This window comes from Carcharhinus amblyrhynchos, chromosome 26, assembly GCF_965287045.1.
Source record: "Carcharhinus amblyrhynchos chromosome 26, sCarAmb.v2.hapA, whole genome shotgun sequence".
NCBI lineage: Eukaryota > Metazoa > Chordata > Chondrichthyes > Carcharhiniformes > Carcharhinidae > Carcharhinus > Carcharhinus amblyrhynchos.
In genome coordinates, this window is record NC_137349.1 from 38,026,484 (window position 1) to 38,038,599 (window position 12,116).

At 46.6% G+C, this 12,116-nt stretch overlaps 1 protein-coding gene across 1 annotated transcript; it reads left to right on the forward strand.

Annotated features, from left to right (window-relative positions):
• The first annotated feature begins 388 nt into the window (after positions 1-388).
• Positions 389-1,522, forward strand: LOC145358634 (relaxin-3 receptor 1-like). The gene has a single exon (XM_080212847.1). The coding sequence runs from the start codon at positions 389-391 to the stop codon at positions 1,520-1,522; it is 1,134 nt and encodes a 377-aa protein (XP_080068973.1).
• Positions 1,523-12,116: the final 10,594 nt, after the last annotated feature.

Below are 12,116 nucleotides of genomic sequence, written 5' to 3' on the forward strand. Positions count from 1 at the left end.
AGAGAGAGTGAGAGAGGGACAAAGGTGAGAGAGGGAACAGGGGGAGTGAAGGAGAGAGGGGCAGCAAAGTGTGATGAAAAGAGGATAACAGTGGGGAAGTGAGGGTCAAAGTGAGGGAGTAGAGGAGGGTCAGAGAGGAGAGGAGAGGCTGAGAAAGATTGGAGACTGAGGGAGAGAGTAATAAGAGATTGAGAAGGGGACAGAAAGTGACAGAGAAGGAGAGAGTGGATTAGAGTGAGAGAGGTCAAGAGACTAACTGGGAAATAGAGAGCAGTAGAGTGATCACAGAGCACAGAGGAAGGAATCCCAGGGAGGGTCAGAAATGTCTGTTGCCACCCTGACGTCACCTGTCATCTAAACTGCCCGAGAAAATTGAAGGAAGAAGTGAATGCAGGAAGATCCCAGAATGCCTGCCCTGAACTGCTGCTCACTCCATGATGACTTGTCTTTCTCATTTAATCAAACCAATCACTCGCTGGAGGATTTCCTGAAACTGTTAATTTTCCCTGACACTGAGGGACACGGCGATAGATTTAAAGTGACCAGGATCCTGATCTCCATTGTCTACTTTCTGGTGTGTGCTTTGGGCCTGGTGGGCAATCTCTTGGTCCTCTACCTTCTCCAGTCCAGATACTCAAAGAAAAAGTCCACCATGACTATCCTGGTGATGGGCTTGGCAGTGACGGATCTGCAGTTTGTGCTGACCTTGCCTTTCTGGGCCGTGGACACTGCCATGGACTTCAGTTGGCCCTTCGGTAAAGTCATGTGTAAAGTGGTGTCCTCGGTGACGGTGATGAACATGTACGCCAGCGTTTTCTTCCTGACCGCCATGAGCATCACCAGATACTGCTCCGTGACCCAAGCACTAAAGATGAGGGAGCATTCAGCGAGCTACTCGGACAAGCTCATCTGCCTCTCCATCTGGATGGCGGCTGGCGTTGCGACCCTCCCCCACGCCATCTATTCCACCACGCTCGTGTTGACTGACGAAGAGCTGTGCATTGTCAAGTTCCCCGACATTCACGACGACCCCCAGTTTTGGTTAGGGCTCTACAAGCTCTTGAAGGTATTGGCCGGCTTTATCCTACCGTTGATCATCATCTCGGTTTGCTACATCCTGTTGCTCCGCTTTGTAAGCCGGAAGGAAATGAGCAGCAGCAACCCAAAGAGGTTGTCCAAGGTCACCAAGTCGGTCACCATCGTCGTGCTGTCCTTCTTCATCTGCTGGCTGCCGAACCAAGCCATCACCGTCTGGAGTGCCTTCATCAAGCTGAACGTGGTCAATTTCACTGGCGCCTTCTACACCACCCAGGCTTACGTCTTCCCCATCACAGTCTGCCTCGCTCACAGCAACAGCTGCCTCAACCCCATCCTGTACTGCCTAATGAGAAGGGAGTTCCGCGCGGCCCTCCAGGAGTTGCTGCTGAAAGTGACTCCCGTCCGGCAGATCCGTCCCTTGCTGTCGAGCCTGGCACCCAGCAGGAAAATGCAGATGCCGGTGATCATCTCCATGTCAAAATGAGGAGCGAGTCGGAATCTCCAAGCGTTGAAGATAAGGACGTACAGCACAGGGAGAAATGATAGGGCTCCGTGGGTAAATACCATTAAGACCATAAGACATAGGAGCAGAATTAGGCCACTTGGCCCATTGAGTCTGCTCCACCATTCAATCATGGCTGATATTTTTCTCATCCCCATTCTCCTGTCTTTTCCCCATAACCCCCGATCCCCTTATTCTCCCCTCCTACTCCATACCAGCACGCTTTCCAATTTCTTTCTCCCTTGTATAGTTTCCCTTCAATACATACAATGAATTACTGAGACTCTGTTACATCTTCAAGTAGAAGTCCAGTGGTTGGTGCACTTGTCTTTTAGTTCTTAAAAAAAAAGAGGGACATGTTTAATGTCTTGTAATACATTGTATTTGTATCTGAAATGCTTTTGCAACTTTCGTTGTGTTAGAAAAATCATGTAATTGTACCAGTTACTTTCATTTGTGCTTTCAGACAAGTAATGATTCTGTAGCTTTAATGACAAGGTTTGCTATCATTTACTGTGTGAAATTGACAGTGAATGTTTGGCGTCTGCATGCACGCAGTTAAACAGAGAAATCCAGACCGGTTACTGTCAGTGATTCATTCCTTCCTCCACAGGGAGAGCTGTTGATGTCCCCATACATGGCAATCTTTAAGAATCACTGAATGGGTGAGAACTTCCACTGGAAGATGGCTGTAAAATATTCTGAAAAAGATCCGCCTTGTTGATGAAGTATAATTGAGTGTTAAACAGCATACTAATTTATAACTGTGGAAGTCTTTTGGTGCAGTGTTCCTGCCTTTGAGCCAGAAGCTTCAGGTTTTAGTCCCACCCCAGTAGTTGATGGGCAAATGTAGCCAAGCTGATTTAGTGTCAACATGCAAACCCTTCTAGCATGCCAATTGTTGGCAGGAAAAGCTATAAGCCTCTGGCGACAGGCTAGCGATCGTTTCCAGGAATGACTAACCATATCAAAAGTCAAAAGTTTGCTTTGGTGCACCATTAGGTGTGGGAAGAGCATTGGAATGGAAGGCATAACTACCAATGTACAACCTCTCTGGCATTGAAAAGCTAAATAAATATGTGTAAAAATCAATGCTTTTAACTCTGATAAAAAATGCACTCATTGACTTACAATATGATAAATGTATTTTTAAAGTTTGTTTATGATATTTTAACTTTTATTGTATGTGGTACAAGTTCATTTCACCCTCCGTATAGCTTAAGAATAATTTGTATATTTTACTTCCTAGTTTGCAGTCTGTGAGAATTCTTCAATGTGATTGGCTACTTACTGTGCTTGATCATTGTTGCTGGAGATCCCCTTGACTTGACACCAGATTCAAATTAATGGCAGGAAAAGGGGGGGATCCGTACCATGGTAATGGCTCGATCTTTGTGGGCAGCTTTCTTCGAGGCACATTTATTGCTTTGACACTTATTAGAAAATCCAGGTCACTATTTTCTGTAGTCTTTAGTAAATGGACACCAGTAAATAAATTCTTACACAAATATCCTCAGACATTGAAAGATGTGGAATTGGCTGAAAGAATACAGCTAAGAGAAGGTGTGTTTTTGCACAGTGCAAGAGAATTTGAGTAACAAGCAATGTATTAACTATTGGCTCTGGTACCTTAGCTGTTTGAGCAAGGTTAACCACAAGTCTCCTTGTTCCAGCAGACTTGTTTAAATTATAGTCTTATAATTATCTCAGTGCCCACTGCAGGGTTTTGTAGAACTCGGCTCATTATAGCGGAGCTGGGTTTTGATTGAATTGTTATTTAACTTATGCAGAGGATGTAGAAAGAAGTCTCCCCTCTGTCTGTGATGGTGCCATTGGCTGAAAAGAATGCCCAGAAGAGATCATTAATGTGAGGCTTGGTGAGATTTTATTGGCAGCGTGCGCTGTTTCACAACGCCATCATATATCAAATACTTCATATTCCGTCAGGCTTTTGAAGGAAGTTGAATGCTAGTCTAAAAAAATGACTCTGACCTGACATCCCTATGTTTACTCCCTGAATGGGAATCATTATCGCAATGCGATTGCCTAGGGTACCAGCTGAAACCAGCGTTGGCCTCTGTGTTTCTTCTTGAAGTCTAATGGGTTGAGTTTATAATCAAGCCTGACGTTCCAGTACTGAGCATGTCAGCTGCCCTTTGGGTGAGATGGTAACCTGACCTGTGAGATCTTTTCAGCTGAATATTAATCCCAAGCAGGGAATGTGTCTTGGACATCACGGCCTTACCCTATGTGGTGTTGTCAGCCTGAATCGCACTGTTTGTTGGCAGATTCGGGATTAAATCACCTGCTGCTAATTCTAAAGCCTGTGACAACCATCACACACAAACCGTTCTTGTCTCTGACTCTGGCTTCCTGATATCCTGTCCCCTATGTCCCAACATCAGGTATCTGGGCCCCCATTCCCTTGAAACACACTCTGAAATTCCTCTGGCTTTCCACCTTCCTATCTTTAAGTCCCTCTGTAAAAGTTCACCCCGTGACCAACTTTTCTGTTTTAATCTCTCACTCGGCTCAATGTCTATATTCAGTTGGCAGCACGGTGGCACAGTGGTTAGCGCTGCTGCCTCACAGCACCCAGGACCTGGGTTCAATTCCCGGCTTGGGTCATTGTCTGTGTGGAGTCTGCATGTTCTCCCAGTATCTGTGTGCATTTCTTCCAGGTGTTTCTCCCACAGTCCAAAGATGTGCAGGTCAGGGGGATTGACCATGTTAAATTGCCCCTGAATGTCCAAAGATACATAGGTTAGTTGGATTGCCCATAATAGATTTTCCCTTAGTGTCCAAAGATGTGCAGGTTAGGGGGATTGGCCATGGTAAATTTCCCCTTAGTGTCCAAAAATGTGCAGATTAGGAGGATTTGGCTATGCTAAATTGCCTCTTAGTGTCCAAAGATGTGCAGATTAGGGGGATTTGGCTATGCTAAATTGCCTCTTAGTGTCCAAAGATGTGCAGATTAGGGGGATTTGCTGTGTTAAATTGCCTCTTAGTGTCCAAAGATATGCAGATTAGGGGGACTGGCTATCTTAAATTGTCTCTTAGTGTCAAAAGATGTGCAGGTTAAGGAGAATCACTATGCCAAATTGCCGCTTGGTGTCCCAAGATGTGCAGGTTAGGGGAATTGGCTATGCTAAATTGTCCCTTAGTGTCCAAAGATATGTAGGTTAGGCGGTTGACCCTGCTAAATTGCCTCTTAGTGTCCAAAGATGTGTAGATTAGATGAATTCGCCATGTGTGGGGTTACAGGGGCGAGGGCCTGGGTAAGTAACCCTGTCAGAGAGTTGCAACAGACTCGATGGGCTGAATGGCCTCCTTCTGCACTGCAGGGATTCTATCTCACTGGAGCACCTTTTTAAATCAGTTACATTCTGAGGGTGTTACATCAGTGCACACATGTATTTTAGAAAGCAATGTATTGGGTTCTGCGATTTGAATTGTAACTAAGTATTATTGGTCACTATGAATAGTCAGCTAGCTTTACTCCCTGAGATACACAGCTCCAGGTATAGGTCCAAATAAAGTCCAGCAGAATCAGGTGGAAACACAGGAGGAAGCTATTTAACCTTTCATCATTTAATTAGATCATGGTTGATTTACAGCTCAACCCAATTTACCTGCTTTTGTTTACACAGATCTTAATTGTGGGTGGCACAGTGGTTAGCACTGCTGCCTCACAGCGCCAGGGATCCAGGCTCAATCCCAGCCTTGGGTCACTGTCTGTGTGCAGTTTGCACATTCTCCCCATGTCTGCATGGGTTTCCTCCAGGCACTCCAGTTTCCACCTGCATCACAAAGATGTGCGGATTAGGTGGACTGGCCGTGCTATATTACCCTTAGTGTCTGAGGGTGTGTAGGTTAGATGGATTAGGAAATGTGTGGGGATAGGGCAGGAGGAGGGATTGGGTAAGATACTGGCATGATGTGGAGGTGCCGGCGTTGGACTGGGGTAAACACAGTAAGAAGTCTGACAACACCAGGTTTAAGTCCAACTGATTTATTTGACAGTAAACTCACAAGCTTTCGAGGTTTCCCTCTTCGTCAGATGAATGGAGAGTTCTGGCCTCAGACAGAGCATATAAAGCACAGACAGTTTACAGATTACTGATTAGAATACGAGTCTTAACAACTAACCTGCAATTCAAGTCTTAAAGTGGCCGACAATGTGAGTGGAAAGGAGCATTACGCCCAGGTTAAAGAGATGTGTGTTGTCTCCAGACAGTACATTCACCTGATGAACAGGGAAACCCCAAAAGCTTGTGAGTTTACTATCAAATAAATCGGTTGGACTTAAACCTGGTGTTGTCAGACTTCTTACTAAGATACTGTGTCAGAGTGTCGGTGCAGACTCGATGGGCCGAATGGCCTCTTCTGCACTGTAGCGATTCTATGATTCTATCCTTCTTCGACAAATATCTATCATCAGAAATGTAAAATACTGGAAATTGGAAACAAAAACAGAAAATGCTGGAAGTACTCAGACAGCACCTGGAGAGGGAAGCAGAGTTAGTGGGTCGAACCCTCCCAAAAAAAGTTTTAAGTGCGAAATTGCAGGAGAACTGGAGTAATCCAGTGCTTTTTTTCAGTGGGAGTTCAGTCTAGAATCTCCCACACTCTGTGAACTGCAGAGGCTTTTGGAAACAGTGTTCCTTCAACACACCTGACAAAGGAACAGTGTTTCCGAAAGCTTGTGAGATTACTATCAAATAAACTGGTTGGACTCAGGTGTTGTGAGGCTTCTTACTGTGTTTACCCCAGTCCAACGCCGGCATCTCCACATCATGACTGCAGAGGCCACCAGCGTGAACATCATTAGGTTTCAGGGGGTGGAACCTGTTCATTCTGGAAAAGCTGGGCAGTCCGAGACACCCGCAGTGCTGACCCCCAGCCTCCCCATGGCCCATCTGTGGGCCAGCCCCAAAACCCTCCCTTCCCCCAACCCACCACCACCCCCCCCCAACCTCCAGTCCTGGATTGCCCAATCTGCAGCAACCCCCCTCCCCCAGCAGTGATGATGCCCGCTGCAGGCAGACCACCCCCCTCAGCTGACCGCCCCCTCCCCCCACCTTGGCAGAATGCCCCCCACCCCCTAGCCTGCCCCAATCGCTAGCCTCCCTCCTCCTGGATGATCCCAATGCAGAGTGGGCGGCGGGGCTCCCCACCCCCCACCAATCATCCCCTAGGCTCTTCTCCAGCGGGCACTGCCCCCAGTAGGCCCCACCCTCTTGGCACTGCCCCATGTTTGGTGGGCATTGCTTAGGTGCTCCCGGGCATGGGAACTTTGCCCCTTGGACAGTGCCGGGGGCATAGGCTGGCACTCCCAGGGTGCCCATAACCCGAGTCTGCCATCCGATCCCCTGGGGGCCCCTAATTGCCCCCCACTTCACTCCAGCAGGATCACCCCGCTAGTTCTCCGCAAGTGGAGGGCCAGTTTGAACCCCTCCTGAATGAAATACTCCTGGCAGGGTGGGAGAGGCTAGCAGACCTGGAGAATTAAGTACCCGGCTCACTAAACACATTAAAATAACATTAAAATAAGATGTTAAGCTATTTGGCGTTCCTGCTGGTTTCCAAACAATGGTGCTGGAAATCCAGTGCTGGAAGCTAGGTGCACAGTGGGAACATATGCCTGAATCCTGTACATAGCCAGATGTGAGATTCCCCTACCCCACTGAGCTAAAATATTAGCACGACAGTGCGGGAGAATCAACCCCAGTGTTTCCGATGGCTAAAGTTTTGTCATGGGTAGAAAACTCGCAGTTTGAAATTTTCGGTCGGCCCCCATCCTCAACAGCTTTTGGGGGAGAGAGAGAGTTCCAGATTTACACACCTTTTGCATGAAGATGTCCTTCCTCGCATTACCCGTGTGAACGATAGACAGCCATCACACATCAGCCATCACAGCTTGACACTATCACACTGGGATACGGGGTCTCACTGCTGTTTTAGTAGGCAGCAGGGTAACTGAATTCCGGCCATGAGTCAGACAAGTTGTTGTTCAGGTGTAATAACATTTTGACTTCAATGGAGTGATGTAAAACTGATCTATTTTGGTAATGAGTTCATTTCCAGGAAGCAATAAAGAATACCTAAACTCTGTTAGGAAATTGTAAAATGCATGATTGGAGCTCATAAAAATTGTAGTTAGGAATAGCTCCGAAAATTAGCCCCAACGGATAACCAAATGTACTAACTCGTCCAATCCCATAATGAATATGTTTTGCTTTAGAAACTTTGTCTAAATCACTGCATATAAAGATCGGTGATTCATTTAATGCCTTCATAAATCGGAGTATCGAGTATAAAAGTTGGAGTGTTATAGTAAGGTTGTATAAGGCATTGGTGCCAAATTTAGAGTATTGTATACAGTTTTGGTCACCTAGTTGCAGGGAGGATGTAAGCAGACGCAGCACGGTTTCGTTAAGGGGAAGTTGTGTCTGACGAATTTATTGGAGTTCTATGAGGATGTGTCTAGGGCGGAGGATAGAGGAGAGCCGGTGGATGTGGTGTTTCTTGATTTTCAGAAGGCGTTTGACAAGGTGCCGCACAAGAGGTTATTACAGAAGGTCAGGGGACATGGAGTTGGGGGTAGGGTGTTAGCATGGATAGAGGATTGGCTGTCAAATAGGAGGCAGAGAGTGGGGGTCAATGGGTGCTATTCGGATTGGCAGTTGGTGACTAGTGGAGTGCTCCAGGGGTCGGTGCTGGGGCCTCAGCTATTTACCATTTATATAGATGATCTGGAGGAGGGAACCGAGTGTATGGTGTCGAAATTTGCTGATGACACCAAGATTGGTGGAATGGCAAATTGTGCGGAGGGTGTGGAGAGTCTGCAGAAGGATCTAGATAGGCTGGGTGAATGGGCCAGGAACTGGCAAATGGAATTTAATGTTGGCAAATGTGAGGTTGTCCACTTTGGTAGGAATAATGGTAGGAAGGACTATTACTTATGTGGCGAAAAACTGCAGCACGCGACGGTGCAGAGGGACCTCGGGGTCCTTGTGCATGAGTCGCAAAAACCCAGCCTGCAGGTGCAGCAGGTGGTCAGGAAGGCTAATGGGATGCTGGCCTTCATAGCGAGGGGGATTGAATATAAAAGTAGGGAGGTCTTGCTGCAACTGTACAGGGCACTGGTGAGGCCGCAGCTGGAGTACTGTGTGCAGTTTTGGGCGCCGTACTTACGCAAGGATATTTTGGCCTTGGAGGGAGTGCAGAGGAGGTTTACTAGGCTGATACCGGAGTTGAGGGGGTTGAGCTATGAGGAGAGGCTGAATAAACTAGGCTTGTACTCGTTAGAGTTTAGAAGAATGAGGGGAGATCTCATTGAGGCGTATAAGATGTTGAATGGGATGGATAGGATAGAGGTGGAGAGGCTCTTCCCGCTCAGAAAGGACAGTAGGACTAGGGGGCACAGCCTCAGGATAAAGGGGGGGCGGTTTAGAACAGAGTTGAGGAGGAACTTCTTCACTCAAAGGGTGGTGAATCTCTGGAATTCTCTGCCCGTTGAAGTGGTGGAGGCTGCCTTGCTCAATATTTTTAAGAAGCGGGTTGATGGGTTTTTGATAAGAGAGGGGATTAAGGGTTATGGGGAGAGGGCGGGAATGTGGAACTGAGCCACGACAGATCAGCCATGATCTTATTGAATGGCGGGGCAGGCTCGAGGGGTTAGATGGCCTACTCCTGCTCCTATTTCTTATGTTTCTTATGTAAATAAGGTTGAAAGAGTGCAGAGAAGGTTCACAAGGATGTTGCCGGGACTTGAGAAGCTGAGTTACAGAGAGAGATTGAATAGGTTAGGACTTTATTCCCTGGAGCGTAGAAGAATGAGGGGAGATTTGATAGCGGTATATAAGATTTTGATGGGTATAGATAGAGTGAATGCAAGCAGGCTTTTTCCACTGAGGCTAGGGGAGAGAAATAAACCAGAGGGCATGGGTTAAGGGTGAAAGGGGAAAAGTTTAAAGGGAATATTAGGGGGGATTCTTCATGCAGAGAGTGGTGGGAGTGTGGAATGAGCTGCCGGATAAAGTGGTAAATGCGGGGTCACATTTAACATTTAAGAAAAACTTGGACGGGTTCATGGATGAGAGGGGTGTGGAGGGATATGGTCCAAGTGCAGGTCAGTGGGACTAGGCAAAAAATGGTTCAGCACAGACAAGAAGGGCCAAAAGGCCTGTTTCTGAGCTGTAATTTTCTATGGTTCTATGAAAAGTATGAGATCTGACTTAAGAATAAAATGCAACAACTTGTATTTACATAGTACCTTTAATGTAAGCAAATGTTTCAAGGTGCCTCATAGGGGAATGATTAAAAAAATGCTGGGTCCATTCAACATGAAAATAAATCCACAATTTTATTCTTTTGTCATGTTTGGAAAATGGACTTTGTTTTGAGCGAAAAAGGATGGCTGCTACTAGTCACATGAGCACAGGACTGGCTCTTTGTTCTGGGAGCTATGATCAGGTCTTACAAGAGCAAAAGAATTCCTCTCTCATCCTGTGCGATCAACAAAAACAGAGGCAATAGAGATGAACTGGCTCACCAATCGGAACTACTGCAGAAGAGAGAGATTGAAACTCATTTTGGCTGCAGAGCTGTTATTAGCTCACCTCACACCTGCAACCGTCCAGGCCCATTTCAACAGGGGGTCACTGAGGAAATTGGGCAGGCAATGGAATTCTGGCCAGAAGCACACATTGGGCAGCATGTTAGCACAGTGGTTAGCACTGCTGCCTTACAGTGCCAGGGACCTGGGTTCAATTCCTGGCTTGGGTCACTGTTTGAGTGGAGTCTGCATGCTCTCCCCCTGCCTGCGTGGGTTCCCTCTGGGTGCTCCGGTTTCCTCCAACATACTGAAAGACGTGCTGGTTAGATGCATTGACCCAAACAGTTGCTAGGCTGTAGCGACTTGGGGAATTTCACAGTAACTTCATTGTAGTGTTAATGTAAGCCTTCCTTGTGACTAACAAACAAACTTTAACTTAATAAGCTGTGATTAACCATTAATGAACCATGTCACATAACCCAAGACTCTGGTCTTTTGGATCATTTCATCACTACAGCTCTGGCCACGTAGATAGACTACTGTTTTAATATTGACCGGAAATGACTCTCGTAGCCGGCTGAGCCAGCAGTCAAATACCATCTACCATCGCTCAACTCCTTGAAGCCAGCATGATCTTAAAAGTCTCTCTGATCGATGCCTGCCAAGCGACTGATCCACAATGAACCCCTTCATCCACCTGCAGAATTTCTGTGCTGTCGTATCCAACCTGAAAATCATTGGGTCTGAACTCAGATACTGGAAATCAAATAATTTCTGTTGTTCTTGCACTATTACTGTCTATACTCGTAAAACTCCTTTCACTATCTCCCCCTCCATCTCCCAACCACTTACCCTATTCTCACCTTACCTTGTGTGTGTGTGTGTGTGTGTGTGTGTGTTTGCGTGTTTACGTGTGTGTGTTTGCATGTTTGTGTGTTTGCGTGTTTACGTGTGTGTGTGTTTGCGTATTTGTGTTTGCGTGCGCGTGTGTGTTTGAGTGTGTGTGTGTGCGTGTGTGTTTGCGTGTTTGTGTTTGCATGTTTACGTGTGTGTGTGTTTGCATGTTTACGTGTGTGTGTGTTTGCATGTTTGTGTGTGTGAGTGTGTGTCTGTTTGTGTGTGTGTTTGTGTGTGTTTGTGTTTGCATGTTTACGTGTGTGTGAGTTTGCATGTTTGTGTGTGTGAGTGTGTGTTTGCGTGTTTGTATGTGTGTGTGTGTTTGCATGTGTGTGTGTGTGTGTGTCATGGAGTGGGAAGTTGTGGACACTCCTCCCCGTTGGTTTTGAACATGAATAAAACTAACCCTCTGAGTTAATCATAATGTGTGTTTGCTGTGAGTTATTAGTAAATTCGATCACACAAACTGAAGATTTGGGAAAACTCATCACATCTTACTTTAAAAATAATGCAAAACACCTTTTGCTTATGGACAGTTGGGAAGAAGTACAGTTTGCCTATTTCTTCTCTGTCCCAAACAAAAATAGAACAGATAAGGAGATGTTTGATCAGAAGTTCGAAAGCTTGGTCACAGATAGTTCTTGAGGAGTGTTTTAAAGGGGGAAAGTGAGGTGGAGAGGTATAGATAAGAGTGTAGGGGGGTGGGTGGGGATGGGTCAGGTGGGGGGGGAGGGGTATGGGTGGGATGGGGAGGGGTGCAGAATTCCAGACTTTGGGTCTGATGTAACTGAAGGCACAGCTCCTAGTGGTGGAAATCAAGGATGTTCAAGAACTAGTGGAGTGCAGATATCTTGGAGGGGTGTGGGTTGGACTGGATTATAGGGACAAGGAAAAATCAGGACATGGGGGGATTGGGGCACAAGGGAGAGACAACATTGATTAATCGGGAGCACGGAGCGATGGGAGGAACAGGTCTTGTTGCAAATTGGGATAGGAACAGGCAAAAACATGGGCAGCACGTGGGCAGCACGGTGGCACAGTGGTTAGCACAACTGCCTCACAGCGCCAAGGGCCCGGGTTCAATTCCGGCCTGTGCAGAGTCTGCACATTCTGCCCGTG

Bases quoted from the DNA above. Each gene is read 5' to 3' on its own strand.
- LOC145358634 (XM_080212847.1), top strand. From the start codon at position 389: ATGCAGGAAGATCCCAGAATGCCTGCCCTGAACTGCTGCTCACTCCAT.